Source organism: Vigna umbellata, chromosome 9, assembly GCF_029865625.1.
Source record: "Vigna umbellata cultivar VRB3 chromosome 9, Vumbellata_1.0, whole genome shotgun sequence".
Taxonomy (NCBI): Eukaryota; Viridiplantae; Streptophyta; class Magnoliopsida; order Fabales; family Fabaceae; genus Vigna; species Vigna umbellata.
Genome location: NC_142173.1, coordinates 17,059,571 through 17,078,133, shown reverse-complemented (window position 1 = coordinate 17,078,133; position 18,563 = coordinate 17,059,571). Strand labels below are relative to the sequence as shown.

The window sequence follows — 18,563 nt, the reverse complement described above, 5'->3', positions numbered from 1 at the left end:
GTGTAATTTATTGATTCTTTTCTTCCTCTGCAAAGCATGCTCTCATTTTATTACTTAGCTCAAGTCAGTAATCATTCTAGGTTGTACAATTGTGCACTACTCCCTAGCCATTGCATGTGTGCACACACTGCAACTGCAATATCTCATAAAGGGAGTGACTGTTACTTTCAATAATACAAAGACATAAAGGATCATGTCATGTGATTATATTCTCATTGGAAGAGCTTTGATAAATCCAGCAAATAGTATATCTGATTAATTAATTTAGAGAAAACAGTAAGCTTTTTTGTTCTTTTTATTACCAGGCCTTTGCCGGTTGTACATAATCAATACAACAAAGTAAGAATCCAAACTAAACGAACAGAAAAAAAAAACTGAGGTATGATAAAAGTTTCATACAAGTAGTAGTATAAATGCAACTGCTGTGGAGCAGAGAAGGATATACATAACATATTGGCCCAGATGGGTACTAATTAAACAGAAAGTTCATGACATGATCCATGCCTTATTTGATTCTCAGCAAACCCAACAGCAGAGAGAGAGAGAGATGAAAAGCCAAGCAGCAGACTTGCCTAGAGGGCAGATTTTCTCAGGTCAAATGTCCTGATCAGGTTTCTACTTCCTTTCTTGTGGCATCATTTGGCCATGGCTCCAAGAACAGCAGAAATCCCAGAAGCATATTGGAAAAAAGTGGTGGATTTCTCAACCCTCTCATCATGATCTTCTTCTGAGGACAATTCTGAAGGAGGAGGGGGTAAGGAGATGAAGAGAAAACAGGGTAGAGTTGCTAGTTATTCTTTCACTGAGTTATATATTTCCTAGAACAGGGGAATGGATGAAACAATATTCTCTATATTCTATATAAATACATAAATGCCAGGGCTCTATCTAGTTCACCCATGTCTTGGAATTATTCACCATTTCTTGTACGAATGTTGACAAAGAAGGAATATTCTATTAAGTAAAAATATCTTAAACGAATTACAATGGGAATCCGGTGTCAACTAAAGATAAAATAAATTATTAATACTGAAGAATAATATTGTAGTAGAGTGCATAGAGCGTTGAATTGAATGCAGACAAGTTGACAGAGGGGTTTATTTATCTATATGGTGGACCTGACCAGCTGTTTTATCAATAGCAGATGAACAATCCAAAGCTATGAAGCACTAATTCTCTATACTATTTGTTATTATTTTTGAATATAATATTGCAAAAGAAGATTTGATCCATCAAATGCGGAAGTTTTTCTGAGCTTGGACCGAGACTTTAGCTTCCAACGTTTTGATTTAGAGATATATCTCAAACTTACCAAACTTCACGCTGCAACGTTATAATGTTGTTTGCACGTTCTTTATTTGATTAAAAATTATTATTTTAATAGAAGATATTTTGGATTTTTGGATCATGGGCCTGGTCTATGAACTCTATAAATAGGGAGCTCCTCCTCCATTCCAATACACACAAAATTTCATTCTTTCTTATTCTCCTCTTTTCTGAGTTTCATTCTCTAGCTCCTTTTTCTCTTCTAAAATTATTCTGGGTTGTTCTTATACTCTATTGAGAGTTCCTTGCTAGTTCTGAGATCCTCAGAAATTCTGAGAAGTTCCTGTTGTATCCTGGGGGGCTTGCGCAATACACCGCGGATAAGTCCTTAAGGGCAGTGATCTACACGCCTCAGGAAGTATTTTTGTTCGTGATCTTTATTCTACTTTTGTCAGCTTTTACAACAATCTTAAGGACTTATGGCTGACAACAACAACAACTCAATCCCGGAGAATCAGAATAATGTTTCCGGAACTCAGACGGTCTTCGCGAAACCTTTCCCGGATGTATCAAAAATTGAAGTCTTCTCTGGTCAGAATTTCCGGCGCTGGCAAGAACGCGTGTCAACCCTCTTAGACATGTACGGAGTCGCTTTTGCTCTTTCATCTTCAAAACCCGACTCCAGTCTCCCTCCAAATTCAAAACAAGTTGAAGATTGGGTTCATGCAAACAAGGTATGCCGTCATACTTTACTTAGTGCACTCTCTAACGATTTGTTCGATGTATACTGTTCCTATAAGGAAGCGAAAGAAATTTGGGATTCGTTGATTCTCAAATACACTGCTGAAGATATAGTCAGACAAAGATTCATCATTGGGAATTACTATCGTTGGGAAATGGTTGAAGATAAGGACATAAAGTCGCAAATTAATGAGTACCACAAGCTACTCGAAGATATCAAAGGAGAGAACGTTCTTCTTCCAGATGAGTTTCTTTCAGAGCTTCTGATCGAGAAACTGCCGCCTTCATGGACTGATTACAAGCAACAACTAAAACATAGGCACAAGCAAATGTCACTTTCAGAGCTGATCACTCACATAATTATTGAAGATACCAACAGGAAAGAATGTGCTGCTGTAAGGGCCAAAGCATTGTCTGCAAAAGCAAACATGGTAGAAGATAAACCTGCTCCAAAAAGGTACGAACACAAACCTGATCACAATAAGAAAAATAATTTTCGAAAATTTCGCCCCAACACATCTAACCCCACCTTTAAGAAGAAAGGAAATTGCTTCGTATGTGGGAAGTCGGGCCATCATGCACCGCAGTGCAGACGCAGAGTAAGAAACGACAATCCTCCTAAGGCTAATATAGTCGAAGGAGATGACATTATTACTGCGGTCGTTTCTCAAGTAAATCTGATGACCAATGTGAGCAAATGGGTGGTAGACTCTGGTGCTACTAGGCATATCTGTGCAAACAGAAGTGCTTTTACCTCTTACACTAGTGTAGGGGATGGAGAAGAACACGTTTACCTCGGTGATTCCAGGACCACTCCTGTTCTGGGAAAAGGGAAAGTTCTTCTCAAACTCACATCTGGAAAGACTCTGGCCTTGAGTGATGTGCTACATGTGCCATCAATCAGAGTTAATTTAATCTCTGTAGCACTACTGGGAAAAGTGGGGGTTAAAGTGTCATTCGAGTCTGACAAGATTGTAATGACAAAAAATAATGTTTTTGTGGGGAAGGGATATTGTGATCAGGGTCTCTTTGTACTTAACATTTCTGAAAATATTAATGAATCATCTTCTTCTGCTTATATTATTGATTCATATGATATATGGCATGCTAGATTAGGACATCTAAATTCTTCCTATGTTATGAAATTAAAACAACTAGGATTAATTAATATGCATGATAAACAGAGTAGTAAGTGTGATATATGTGTAGAATCTAAAATAACAAAGAAAACATGTTTCTCTGTAGAACGCCAAACTGAATTGTTAGGGTTAATTCATACTGATTTAGCTGATTTGAAACAAACAATGTCTAGAGGAGGTAAAAATTATTTTGTGACCTTTATAGATGATTATTCTAGATACACCAAAGTATACTTAATCAAACATAAAGATGAAGCCTTTGATGTGTTTCTTACCTATAAAGCAGAAGTAGAAAATCAATTGAATAAGAAAATTAAGAGGATTAGATCAGATAGAGGTGGTGAGTATGTGTTATTTAATGACTATTGTGTTAAAGAAGGAATCATCCATGAAGTAACCCCACCGTATTCACCTGAGTCTAATGGAGTAGCTGAGAGAAAAAATAGAACTCTTAAGGAGATGATGAATGTTATGCTTATTAGTTCTAGTGCACCTGATAACCTTTGGGGAGAAGCCTTGCTTACTGCGTGTTTTTTACAAAATAGAATACCTCATAAGAAAACTGGTAAAACTCCGTATGAGATGTGGAGAGGTTATCAACCTAACCTTAAATATTTAAGAGTGTGGGGGTGCCTAGCTAAGGTGATGTTACCCGATCCTAAGAAAAGGAAAATAGGCTCTAAAACCTCTGATTGTATGTTCTTAGGTTATGCTGAACATAGTGCTGCCTATAGGTTTCTAGTTCTTAAAAGTGATACACTTGAAAGAAATTCTATAATGGAGACGAAAAACGCTGAGTTTTTTGAACATGTTTTTCCTTTAAAGGTTAGTGAGACGTCTCAACCTATAGAAGATAATAATAATAGTGATGCCTTGTGTGAGGAATTAAGAAGAAGTAAAAGACAGAGGAAGGAAACTTCATTTGGTAATGATTTCTATACCTATCTAGTTGATAATGATCCAAGTAACTTTGTAGAAGCCATTAGTGCTCCTGATGCAAAACAGTGGGATAAAGCCATTAAGACTGAAATTGAATCAATTCAGAAAAATAATACTTGGACCTTAGTAGATTTGCCTAAAGGAGCAAAACCCATTGGTTGTAAGTGGATCTTTAAGAAAAAGTATCATCCTGATGGATCTATAGAGAAATATAAGGCAAGATTAGTAGCAAAAGGTTTTACTCAAAAACCCAACATAGATTACTTTGATACTTTTGCCCCTGTGACTAGGATTTCCTCTATTCGAGTGTTGTTAGCTTTAGCAGCAATCCATAAGCTAGTGATACACCAGATGGATGTTAAAACTGCTTTTCTAAATGGTGATTTAGAAGAGGAAATTTATATGACTCAACCTGAAGGGTGTGTTGTACCTGGTCAAGAGAATAAGGTATGTAAACTTTTAAAATCTTTGTATGGATTGAAACAAGCACCAAAACAGTGGCATGAAAAACTAGATAATGTATTGTTATGTGATGGTTTTTCACCTAATGATGCTGATAAATGTGTGTACTCTAAATTTGAAAATGGTGATTGTGTTATTATATGTTTGTATGTGGATGACATGTTAATTTTTGGTACATGCAATGAGATTGTTACTAGAACTAAATTATTTCTAGGATCGAACTTTGAAATGAAAGACATGGGTGAAGCCAACGTAATTTTAGGTGTTAGAATCATAAGGAAGGGAGATAGTATATTACTATCCCAAGAACAATACATTGAGAAGCTTCTTAAGAAGTTTGGGTATTATGATTTCAAACCCGTGAGTACCCCTTATGATGCTAACTCCAAATTAATGAAAAATAGAGGAGAATCATTATCTCAGCCTCAGTATGCCCAGATAATTGGGAGCTTACTGCACTTGATGAGCTTTTCTAGACCCGATATTGCTTATGCAGTAGGTAGACTAAGTAGGTACACTCAATGTCCAAATCAAGAACATTGGGATGCACTTTCCAGGCTTATGAGATACTTAAGAGGTTCAATGGATTATGCCATTGAATATAGTGGATTTCCCGCTGTACTAGAAGGGTATAGTGATGCTAACTGGATCTCTGATTCAGATGAGACAAAATCCACTAGTGGTTATGTATTCACACTTGGGGGTGGTGCGATTACATGGAGATCTTCCAGACAAACTATTATTGCAAGATCAACAATGGAATCTGAGTTTGTAGCTCTTGAGATGACTGGAAGTGAGGCTGAGTGGTTGAAAAACTTCTTAGCAAACATTCCACTAGGAATGAAACCAACCCCATCGGTGTCAATACACTGTGATTGCCAATCGGCAATAGCTATAGCTAAAAACAAGAATTACAATGGAAAGAATAGACATATTCAATTGAGACATAATTTGGTGAAGCAGCTGCTAAAGAGTGGAACTATTTCCATTGACTATGTGAAGTCAGAAAGGAATCTAGCCGATCCTCTGACAAAACCCTTGGGAAGAAATATGATCTTAGAAACATCGAGGGGAATGGGACTTAAGCCCCTAGCAAACAAACAAGTGATGGTAACCCAACCTTTGTGACTGGAGATCCCATGAATAAGGTTCATATGGGTAAAAACAAGTCATTTGTTAGTTCTGATAGCACTAATTTGATTTTAAATCAAATATGTCCATTCCTATGGTGTGTGTGAAAGTGCTAGAGACTGCATAATTGAGAGGTTAAACTTTGTAATTAAACAAAGTTTTTAATGATCTTCATATCCCTTACGGGTGGTGTATGAATTGCAGCATACACTTGATGAAATCACCTATATGAGTGTCAAGTGGGGCCGCTTGCATGAGATATTGGCATGATCTCTAGAGCACTCATGAATACCGGGCACGCGCATGGCCTATTAAGCGCATCACAGCGATAACAGCAAGGATTGTGGGGGTATAATGTGATTGATAAACCTCTAACACACTCAAGTGTCTTTGGTTCATATAGCTTGCTATACCAACTACACTGTGTGTTAAGTTTCTTGATCTAGGACTGGTTCATATAGCTTGCTATACCAGCTCTGATGCATTACATCTTATAAAACCCAGGATTTTTCTTCTTTTCTTCAATCTATTTTTGTCGTCTTTTGCAATATGTGGGGGATTGTTATTATTTTTGAATATAATATTGCAAAAGAAGATTTGATCCATCAAATGCGGAAGTTTTTCTGAGCTTGGACCGAGACTTTAGCTTCCAACGTTTTGATTTAGAGATATATCTCAAACTTACCAAACTTCACGCTGCAACGTTATAATGTTGTTTGCACGTTCTTTATTTGATTAAAAATTATTATTTTAATAGAAGATATTTTGGATTTTTGGATCATGGGCCTGGTCTATGAACTCTATAAATAGGGAGCTCCTCCTCCATTCCAATACACACAAAATTTCATTCTTTCTTATTCTCCTCTTTTCTGAGTTTCATTCTCTAGCTCCTTTTTCTCTTCTAAAATTATTCTGGGTTGTTCTTATACTCTATTGAGAGTTCCTTGCTAGTTCTGAGATCCTCAGAAATTCTGAGAAGTTCCTGTTGTATCCTGGGGGGCTTGCGCAATACACCGCGGATAAGTCCTTAAGGGCAGTGATCTACACGCCTCAGGAAGTATTTTTGTTCGTGATCTTTATTCTACTTTTGTCCGCTTTTACAACACTATTGGTGTTCTTACAAAGGACCCAGGTGTCCTTATAAGATCCTCCTTTGTCTTCTAGTACCTTCAAATTGTTAAGATCATTCACCATATATATATATATATATATATATATATATATATATATATATATATATATATAAAGTATTGTTTGCTTTAAAAATTGAAGTTTCGTAACGGTTTTTTCTTTAAAGAATTTCTCAAACAGTAAAAGACATAAAAAGTATTTAAATTGCACTTAACCTCTTAAACGATGGAAAACTATTGATTATGGTAGCACCATAATTGAACAACCTGATGCTGTTAGTTTATTTCCTGCTGCCAATTAGTTATCAGGTTATCTAAGTCTATGGAAGCATTTGGCAGTTAATGTCTGTTATTAATGTTTATAATGAGTTGTGACAGTAGAATGAGGACAAATTTATATTAATTGCAAAGTACACGAGTATAATTATTCAACCTTGCATTAATCTTGGTTGTGGAGTTGGTGGTTTTCTCTTTAATGAAAAAGTAAAGCTTTATATAAAGTATGAACTACGGTTGTTAAGCTTGATATATAAAGTTGCTGAAGATGATTGTGCCCATGATTTTGGTGGATGCTTTATAGTTTCTTCTATTGTACTCAACCATATAAATCGATGTTTAGAAACAAATCATTTTCTCAATTAACCAGCCCAAATTTCATGCTAAAACTGATTTTATTTCATTTTGTCTAAAATTAGACCAATATTTCCAGTTTTCTTTAAAGTAAATTTTGTAATTTTTTACCTTTTACGGAATTGCTAAATATTTTATAATAACAGTTTATCAAATAAAAATAATGTTTTTATTTTTTATATTTATATTTTCCTTTTATTTTTATATTTATAAATAATCCAGGTAATCTTATCATAAAAAATATTATCACGTTTTGATAAATATAATTTCAATACAAGTATAGTATAATTAAAACTACAACAATCTTATATTTTGATAAAATTAAAGTTTGATTACACCCTTGATTTTAAATTATGATTCTTTTAATAAGGTTTTCAAAAGAAAAAGCTGATCTTTTGGTTGTTTTTACAAGACTTCCTTTAAGTTATTTATTTATTTTTACAGAATACATTTTAAATACAGTTGTATTAACTAATTGAGTGAAATGAAACTAAGACTTTTCAATAATTCCCAGGATAACGTTGATAAGTAATAGAGTCAATTGATAAATTTAATACTATTAGCCGAATTTGTTGAATAATTTAATTCTTGTGAAGTAGTTAAAATCATTTTCATTTAACTTCCTAAAAAAATCACAATCTCCCAATGTCGAATATTTTTGGGGTCAAAGACCAATTCACAAAGGCAGTACACAATTACAAGCAAGAAACTCAAACTATGTCCTCGTCTTTTTAAGCTTCAAGGATGAAATAATTAGGTTCATTTTTTTTCACTAAAGCATAATTGATTAAAAAAATAATAAATAATAAAATTATTTATTAAACATAAAAAAAGACATAGTTAACATTTGTCAAAACATAGTTTTTTGACATTATATGAGAAAATCATGATTAATATTGAGCTAGAAACAACAATGATTTGCAAGAAGAATATTAACAGTGTAAATAAGAAAATAACTCATTAACATGAGAAAAAAAAAATAAGTAATTCTCCAAATGTTGGGTAGGAAAATCTTTATTAACGTTAGTAAAAAAATAACTTGACTTATGTTACCTAGAAAGTTAATTTAATTAATATTGGTATGAAAATAATTTGACTTATGTAAACTAAAAATGACCTCAGTTCACATGAATATAAAATATTGTGTTTGATATTAGTCAAAAACATCGTAATCATCAAAATGTTGGCTAGGAAAATCTTAATTAATGTTAATAAAAAAATAACCTAGCATGTATTACTTAGAAAATAACTTTAATCGATGTTGGTAGAAAAAAAAATATCGATTGACATAAACTAAAAATAAACTCAATTCACATAAATCTAAATTAATGTGCATGCAATTAGCCAAAAACACCATTAATGTTGACTAATAAAACCCTGACTAATGTTAGTTGGAAAAAAACTCTGACCTAAGATCAACAACAAAATAATCTTTATGATGTCAACTGAAAAATAAACATGATTAATTTTAGCCTGAAAGAAACTTTTTCACCAACGTTTGTAACAAAATCTAAAAATTATTATATTCAAACCTTAACCAAACCAATAATGTCTCGGTCTTAGTTTAGTCAATTATATTCTGGCCAAAACTAAGTTGGAGAAAGAATATAAAAAGATGATACATGAACATGGTAACACGTTACTTTTTTAGTTAAAATTTGAATCTTTAACTTTAAGAAATCCAATTTCTCCTATAAAATTATAAAATTTATTTATATTTTCAAATTCTTTACCTATACAACATATTTTTATCGTAAAACATTTTAAAAAATAATTTAAAAACTTTTGATTTATGCTATGTTCCCTGACTTTAAACTCCATCACAATCCGTCATGTTCGAAAGGACAATTTCCCTCTCAATTATTTTATTCCATTTTGTGTATACTAGGTCAACTAGTAAAGGGCAACATACTCACCAAGCAATATGTACACAAATAACTCATATTACACTTTCGAAAAAATGGTTTAATAACATTTTTTATCCTTATATTTGTAATATTGTTCCCCTATTTGTAATATGATCTCATATTGTTTAAAAAGACTTAATGTAATCTTTTTTATTAATATTGTTACATTTTGGCATTTTGAGATTACATGGATATTGCATAGGTTGAGTATTAATTTACTTAGGTGAAAAATATGTGTGAAATGTTTAAATTTCTCTTATGGATTTTAATTAAGTCATACCCTTTTTTTCCCTTGTCTCTTCTCAAAATCTTTCCTTTTACTAAATCACTGGAGAATTCAAACAAAAGGGAATGAAGAATAACCTTGCCAAGGACCTGTGCAATTGCCCTCAAGATGCCAGCAACTATGGGAGAGAACCATGGTTATGCAAGGAAGAGGATTTTGAGAAGAAGGGAGAAAAGAGTAGAGTTTAATTAAAATTCATAAGGACAATTTTTTTATCAGCATATCCCTCGTCAAGTATTTGTCTGCCCACATTCATTCAAAATTTCCTTTCTCTCTTTACCCAAACTTCTCTAATTCATATGCAAATTAATTCTCTCACGAGCTTGATATATTAATATTAGAAGTAAAATACATTTTTCTATATTTTAAGAACATACATAAAAGGCCCCTCTGCCATTCCATTCTTAACCTCTCCCACATATATAAGAAAAATTCCATAAATCTAGCTTAAAACTAACCAAAATTATTCGAAAAGGAATAAAATAAAATAAGTGTCCCAATATAAACATGAACATCATTTCTGCATCTGCATTCATAAAATGATCAAGGAGTCAACCCAAAATACACAGGATCTCTGCTGAATTTTTAAAATTATGGAACAGCAATAGCCTACTAAATACCAGTACAAACACTTCAAAGCCTGAATTGATGTCCTGATCTAACAAGCATTTGTATTATTGCTGTCTGAATTTTCTCATACCTGACAAGATTTAAGGGGAAAGAAGATATCAATAACAATGAGCAAACAGAAATGTCAAGGAAACATTTGAGAAAATTCCAGGTAATCGCAGATACCCTGGTTACAGCATATCCACTAATCAGAGTGACACCATATCTCTGAATTGCAACATCCTGTGAGAGAATAAGAGACAGCAGAAAATCTGTGGCCGCTTATAAAAATTAGCCACCTGCTTGTGTATTTGTATTGCACTATATATATGTTTCTTTCTTTTAGCCTAGCATGAATTTGGGTGCGAGAGACACAAAATAAGACTAGCAACCCAAAATAAAAGCATGCACTTCAGCCCAGCTAGAGACTGTGTAAAGAACGCCAGATAAACCCTTCCAATCAGAAGTAGTTCCCTCAACGTATTCTTTCTGTTTTTTAACCAAGCCAGAATACAATGGGACAAATGAAATACCAAACTGCATCCCTACTCTCCTAAGGCTTGAACTTGAACCAATGACAATTCCTACATCTGCTTCAAGTAGGCAGAGTAAATCACCCACTGAATCTCCGATGTAAACAGTCAATTTCTTCTTGTCATCGTTGCAATTTTTCAATATGCTCCGAAAAGCTTCAACCTTGTCAATGGGAGACTCCATCTTCTTAACAATTTCACCCGTGGAAACAGATCCCTCATAAGTGAACTCATTAGCATGAACATCCAACTCATTTAAATCGGCTGCTCAACAATTAGAAAAATATAATTATAAGACAATATAGGAAACAACAACATAAGCAATTGCAACATTCTAATCATGTGGCAAGTTCTAAGCAAAATGTAAACATAAATAATGAAGTACTTGGGTAAACAAGAAAGACATCAACTATTATTTAAATTACACAGAAACAATGAAGGTTTGATATCGGAAATCAGAGCTAGACAACAGAAAACATGTATTTTAATACAAAATTACACATATGCTCCAAGCAAATAACAAAAAGAGATCAGGACAAACAAGAATGCGGAGTCCATATCGACCAATTCATTCTCACTAACCATAACAACGAAAAGTCCATGCTTTGCATGTAACATAGAAATGTACAACTTTAACAGATAATATCTTGTCTGGTTGCACGATCAAAGTTGAATCAGTATCTGTGGTGTTTTTTTTTTTTTTTAACTGGCTATCTACTGTAGTTAAAATCACTAAAAGTTGAAAAAGAATTATATATCTAGTAGCAAAATAGAAGCTAGCTGCTAAAGTGGATCGAAATTCCAGCAGAGCTTTCCATTTTTATTGCATACCAGTAACAAAAAGTCCCTTAGCATAACCATGGGTAGAGCAGGAATGAGAAGCACTAAAAAATAGTATTCCCCAGTAAAAGTAAAGATTTAAAAACATGGAAAAATAGTTCACTCTCCAACAAACACATCAAACTTGCATAAACCTCACAATACCATTATATGCCTTATTCCGTACAACTTTAAAAGCATTGCGAGAATATCCTCAGCACTGAAGAGACACGATTGTTCATCAACAACCCAAACAACTTACTCTATGCAACATGGCTTGATAAGGACGACTCTCAGAATGAAAAATCAAGATGATAATATGATTCACTATTAGCAAGAAACAAAGATTACAGCTCATGGCAAGGGATATGTACCTGAAGAGAAAGCAGACCTGATGAGGTCAACACACCAGCAATATGAAAGAACATGCACGTTGGCATTCAAATTTTCATTCTTAACAATGCTGTGAAAGAAGTTAGTGCAACCATCTTGAAGTATCAGACGCTCTCCAGCACGCTTTATATCTTCTAGACTTATACCTTTGAGTACCCCAGACTCGATAACCCTATTATTTGCCGTGTTCTCAAATTTTGAAAGTTGCTCAAGGGCAACAGACAATTCTTTATAATCAAAATAGTCCACTGCAAAAACATTAGGTTAAAGCCAATTAACAAAGTCTGAGAAAAACAATGGCTTCCTAAACCATTTAAGACAACTGGAGAAAGAATAGTTGAAAAACACCATACATCTATCGGAAGGCATAATGTTTTCTATACATTGCTCATACTCCTCTGTATACTGTTTCGACAAAAAGCCCCATGTATTCCTGAGATCAGAAGATGACATCCGAACAATTTGATCTTCAGGTTGATTCTGATCAGATTTCGGTGCCGTCACTATAGCAATTTCAGCCAAGATGGCAGACGAATCAACAACAGTGCACGTTAAATCAAAATCAGAAAATATTATGAGGTGATCTTCCATAGGCTTATGTTCCTTAGTCAAGGGTGCTACAGTCGGCTGAAAGAGTGGCTGAGCAGAGAAGAACTCTATTTCAAGCTTCATTGCTTGGGAATAAAGCTTTTCAATGACATCAAGTTCTTCACCGGTCAAAGAGACACTTAGTTTGTCGAGCAAATCTTCAGTTTGCAGAGCAGTAGCCTAAATTCAAATATAAGAATAACTGAGTAGTTGGGTTGCAAGAATGCCATGACTAAAATGTATATTTGACCAAGATTCAAAATAGTATCCAAGCACCCACAAGGGCAATATGGTATGGCTCTACTGTCAATATGACAAACCTGGAAACCATCAGATGAATAGTTGTCGATCCACTTGTTATACGGGTGAGTACCTTCATTCGAATCCAAAAGTTCTTGGAACTTCTTTCCCAAAACGGCATAAAGCCTCATGCAAGGAGTCATGGCACCTAAAGTATAAGCAGAAATTTTTGTTTTCTCAAACGGTGTAGCAAGTTTACCAGGACCTTTTAGTCCTTCAATCTTCCCAGAGGCTGTAGCCAGCAGGAAATCAGTGTACTTAACAGTTGCAGAATTAATATTGTGCTCTTTGGTAAGGTCCAACCCCCATTCCTACACACCATCAGCAAAAACCCAAAATAATATGCGCTAAATGGATAGCATAAGGAAAAGAAATCCGAGCATGTGAACTATAAATTGGTTTTTTGAAAATTCATAAGTTAGCACAATATGTTGCATACATTTTATATATTTGAAGTTTAAAGATTCGCTTAATCTCATATACAAGACGCCAACTAGAAGTTAAAAATTGTACATATCTTTCCTTCCCAGAAATAATTTACAAGCACCCATTGCCTAGTTCCACTGGAATGGATGTCCCGTGTGATCAAACTCAAACATAATAAAACAATGCAAATTTATTGAGCTTTTTAACTAATGAAAACGGATCCAATCCGCATATAGAAGAGTTTTATTTTTGCTATCAACACACAAACCCTACAATATTTTTCGTACAGCTGTTCTATTTACGAGTTGAAAATCATAGCAAATGACTTTCTAAACCTGGAATTATTTACAGTTAGAGTAACGATTTACAAATATAAGTTACATAAGCATACTGAGTAAGATCTGAAGACCATAATTCAGTCCAGCACCGTGTTAATGAGGAAATTGTCTTACCTGTACCAACGAGTGGTGCATCTTCAACTCCTCTAGAACTGCCTTCCTCAACTGACAGATTCCAAGTTTTGCATCGTCATCATCAGCACACTCTTCAGCCAACTCATACCTAAGTAACAATTAAACACACGAGAAACTTTAAACAACCAAATTATTTTGCACAACCTTCTAACACTTTTTTCTATTATTTTAAAAAAAAAAGACAAGGGAGAGTAGAGTAGGTCTCGTACAGTTTCTTTCCTAGATTAAAGACCGAAACTCACCCCAATGAATGCATATGCAATATCACCAAATAACCTAACCTTCCAGTTTTGGTTGCAAAGAAAACTGACAAAAGGAAAAAAGACAACAACAAAAAAAAACAACCGAACATATGAATTGAGCGGCACTTGAAATCCATAAATTGAGTGAGACGAAATAAATAACGCTGAGTGACGAGAACATTTTCACATTTTCACACTCTACCATCTGAGACAGACAGATAGATAGATAACAATTTCAACATAATTGTAGAGCTTCTCCGCAACCAAACTATAGAGAATAAGACCTAGGGAAGCCATTGTTTGTGGATAAGCATGTATGAGTGTATGAATAGTATAAATTGAAGAAAGCCAACTCACGCTTGAGCAAAGGCGCGTAGGAAATGGACATCTTGGGCGATGTAATGGTGGAAGGAATCGATGTTCAAATTCCCGGAGGCCAAGGCGATGGCGAAGGGAGTGTACATGGCAAAGATGGATTGGCGCGTGAACTTGATCCAGAATCGTCTGGCAAGTCCAGCTTCGCTGTTGCTGTGGTTGTGGATGGCTGCCATTGGAATTGACGATCTCGGAAGGGAGCGAGGAGAAGCGGGACTCGGCCAGTGAGGAACCAAAGCTCTCAACGAGAATGAACGCTTCGGGCTCAGGTTCAGATTCAGCGGGCTTTTGATTGGGCTTCGGAGGAACCACCGCATGCGCATCAAATATCAATTACACACACGCGCCGATGCCTCTCTTTCTCTCTCTCTCTCTCTCTCTTTCTCTCTCTTGTCCTGTGTGTTTGTTTTACAATCTACACAGTGAGTGAGACGGAGAAAGAGACGAGTGCTACTCCTGGTCCTGGGTCTCTTCGCTTCCGCTCTACATGGGCTATCATTTCTTTATGCACCTCAAAATTTATCCATACAACCCCTAAACCATGAAATGACTAAAATACCCTTAGAGTAAGGGTGCCTCTCGTTTTTGTAATTCCAAATCTAAAACTTTAAATCCATAAACTTATCGAGATTCCGAATGATAATAATGGAGTCTTTCTTCCATATCATAATTATGGAATCATTTCCATATAATTAGTTACACGATATTAAAAATAAGTAGTATCCAATGTACTAATAATTTTTTTATTAAGTTAAAAAAATGATAATTAAGCTTTAATTATAATTTTGGGTATTTTAATTGAATTCCTATTAAAAATGTTTAGTATTGAGTAGTGAAAATGTTATATTATTTTAATTGAATTTCTACGATTTAATTTTTTTTGTCTTCGAATGTTAGTTTGTGTTAATATTAAAGTGTGTAGTATTGTGGTTAAACACATGAGGGTAAAAAATTGAGGTGCAAAGCAGCATGAAAACAAAAAAGAAATCAAAACGAAAACTTAAATACATAATCTAGAGACTGTAGGACAAGAATGAGGTTCAACAACATAACTGTTAGAGAATGCAGAGAATGAAACTGATAGAAGATATCAGAACAGAGAGAAATGAAACGTGAAAAAATACTGAATGTATTGAACAGTAAAATATGTAATACAAAGAGTGTTTTATAGTAAACAAAAATAACAGAACAAACTGTATAACAGCTTGAATTTAAAATCACCTAACATTCCTTCCTAAATCAAGCTGTAAAAGGTAACACTCCTATCTCTTTTCTGAGAAACTCAATTCTATCAGTCTTAAGTGGTTTTGTGAGAAGATCTGCAAGTTGTAAGTCAGATTTGCAGTAGATCAGCTCAATTCTTCCTCTGGTTACCATGTCACGCAAGAAATGATATTTGATCTCAATGTGCTTACTCCTTCCATGGCTAACAGGATTTTTAGCCAAGTTCATAGCTGAAGTGTTGTCCATTTTTAACAGCACTGGACTTTCTTCAACTATCCCTAACTCCTTCATTAGTTCCTTTAACCAAATCCCTTGACAAGCTGCATGGCAACCAGATATATATTCTGCTTCGCAGCTAGACAGAGCAACAACATTCTGCTTCCTAGAACTCCATGAAACAGGTGCTTTATTTATGAAGAATATGTTTCCAGACGTACTTTTCCTTTCAACAAGATCTCCACCGTAGTCAGAATCTGCATAGCCAATAAACTTCAGTTCATCCTCACGCAAACCATATGGAAACAAGATTCCATAGTTAGTTGTCCCTTTTACGTATCTTAATATCCTTTTGGCAGCCATCAAATGACTCTTCTTTGGATTTCCCATGAAGCGACTCAGCAGGCCTACACTAAACATCAAGTCAGGTCTACTATTACATAGGAATCGTAATGAACCAATAACCTGTTTGAAGATCGTTTCATTCACTCCTTCTTCAGTCTCATCTAACTTCAGCTTGGTATTTACTTCAAGAGGACTTCTAACATCATTGCATGAAGCCATCTTGAATCTTTCCAGTAACTCTTTCATGTATCTTTGCTGATGCATCAACAATCCTGCTGCTGTTTGAGTAAATTCCATGCCCAAGAAGTAATTAAGCTTCCCGAGATCAGTCATTTCGAACTCGGATTCCATCATACGCTTGAACTCGTCTATCTCCTTTAGGCTTGATCCAGATATCAACAAATCGTCTACGTACAAGCAGACAATCATCTTGTTGCCATCAGTACTCTCCCTTACATACACACCATGCTCCACAACACAGCGTTTAAACCCAAGATCAAGGAAAAACCCGTCAATCCTTCTGTTCCATGCTCTTGGAGCTTGCCGCAAGCCATAGAGAGCCTTATGAAGCTTGTACACTTGCTGCTTCTTATTCCCTTTGTTAAATCCTGGAGGTTGTTGAACATAGACTTCCTCCTCCAGTGGTCCATGCAAGAACGCAGATTTAACATCAAGTTGAATCATAGACCATCTTTTAGCACAGGCAATAGCAATTACTACACGAATTGTTTCTAACCTTGCTACTGGAGCGAACACCTCTGTGAAGTCAATTCCTTGTCTTTGCAAAAATCCTCTTGCCACAAGCGTAGCTTTGTGCTTTAAAACAGTGCCATCTGGATTCAGCTTTCGCTTGAAAACCCACTTCAATCCAATGCATTGCTTTCCATGTGGCAGATCGACCAAACTCCACGTTTTATTCTTCTCGATGGATTTGAGTTCTTCAATCATGGCTTCCTTCCATTCGGTTTCTGCCATAGCTTCATCTACATCTATTGGTTCAGTTCCAGCCATTAACACCATGTGAACCAGATCACCTTCATCACTCACACCAGTATCCGTATATAACTCGTAATCTGAAAATCTGGGTGGTCTTGTAGACTGTCTTCTAGGTCTCCTTAGTGTATCATCACTATTAGCACCATCAACAACTTTCTTATCAGTTGCATCTGATATCTCAGTCACCATCGACACTTTCTTAATATTGGTCTGCCCTTTCTCCTAATCCCAACTCTCATCTTCTAGAACTACTACATCTCTGATGATCACCATTCTGCCTTTGTTAGGATCGTAGAGCTTATATGCCCCTGTCGGATGGTATCCCACGAGAACCATCGCCTCTCCTTTATCTTCAAGCTTTGATCTCCTCTGATCTGCAATATGGCTAAAAACCAAAGATCCAAACACTCTAAAATGACTTACACTTGGTTTCGTACCTGTCCATGCCTCGAGTGGAACTTTGCCTGTGAGTCTCTTGGTAGGACACCTGTTCAATATATGAACAGCTGTTGACACAGCTTCACCCCAGAGATTTCGTGGCATGCACTTATCACGCAGCAAACACCTGGCCATGTTCATAATTGTTCTGTTTCTCCTTTCTACCAAACCGTTGTGCTGTGGAGTGTATGGTGCTGTTACTTCATGATTGACTCCACTGTCTTGGCAGAATTGTTCAAATGCATGAGATGTATACTCACCCCCTCCATCGGTTTTGAGTATTTTAATGGTTCTTCCACTCTCTGTTTCCACCTTAATCTTGAACCTCTTGAATGTCTCAAGCGCTTCACTCTTCAGCTGTATCAGGAACACCCAAACCATTCTACTAAATTCATCAACAAAAGTGATAAAATACCTATTTCCAGCCAAGGTCGACACTTCCATAGGGCCACATATATCAGAGTGCACCACATCAAGACATCCTTTGGATCTCATCTCCAGTCTCGCTTGAAATGGTCTTCTGCTTTGTTTTCCCACAATGCAAGATTCACACACGTTTTCTGGTATACTGGTTTCTGTCATTCCAGAAACCATACCTTTTCCACTTAGCTGCCTTAGATCTTTAAAGTTTAGATGGCCAAACCTTAAGTGCCACTTCCAGGTATCATCATCCTTTACAGTAGACAAACAATGCCAGCTTCCTACTGCATCCATACACACTTGAAATGTTCGATTTTTAGAAATCTTGCTTCTCAAGATCAACACTTTGTTTTTATCAAACACTTCTACTTGATCACAGCCTCCCATAACAACTGTAAATCCTTTCTCAACAAGTTGTCCAAGACTTAGCAGATTGCATTTCATTGCTGGCACAAGAAGAACATCTTCTATGATAGCATGTGAGCCATCTTTTCTTCGTATAACCACGTTTCCCATTCCTTCGACCTGGAGTGTG

General features: G+C 35.5%; 2 protein-coding genes across 3 annotated transcripts; one reads left to right on the top strand and one right to left on the bottom strand.

Annotated features, from left to right (window-relative positions):
* The first annotated feature begins 1,263 nt into the window (after nucleotides 1–1,263).
* LOC148192746 (uncharacterized) lies at nucleotides 1,264–9,819 on the top strand. Its single transcript, XM_088099276.1, has 4 exons — nucleotides 1,264–2,606; nucleotides 3,972–4,150; nucleotides 4,376–4,532; nucleotides 9,694–9,819. The coding sequence occupies exons 1-4, from the start codon at nucleotides 1,746–1,748 to the stop codon at nucleotides 9,817–9,819; spliced, it is 1,323 nt and encodes a 440-aa protein (XP_087955402.1). The 5' UTR covers nucleotides 1,264–1,745.
* A 314-nt stretch (nucleotides 9,820–10,133) lies between these two features.
* Nucleotides 10,134–14,808, bottom strand: LOC124834454 (bifunctional TH2 protein, mitochondrial). 2 transcript variants are annotated; one of them, XR_015782317.1, is made up of 7 exons: nucleotides 14,372–14,808; nucleotides 13,752–13,860; nucleotides 12,894–13,184; nucleotides 12,339–12,753; nucleotides 11,967–12,233; nucleotides 10,427–11,037; nucleotides 10,134–10,331 (listed from the first exon to the last, which is right to left on the bottom strand). XR_015782317.1 is itself a non-coding variant. In XM_047309149.2 (6 exons), exons 1-6 carry the CDS (start codon nucleotides 14,710–14,712, stop codon nucleotides 10,625–10,627), a joined length of 1,836 nt encoding a protein of 611 aa, XP_047165105.2. In that variant the 5' UTR covers nucleotides 14,713–14,808; the 3' UTR covers nucleotides 10,134–10,624. The 2 variants fall into 2 exon arrangements, 1 of the variants encoding a protein (XP_047165105.2); XM_047309149.2 differs by having other exon boundaries at nucleotides 10,134–11,037.
* Nucleotides 14,809–18,563: the final 3,755 nt, after the last annotated feature.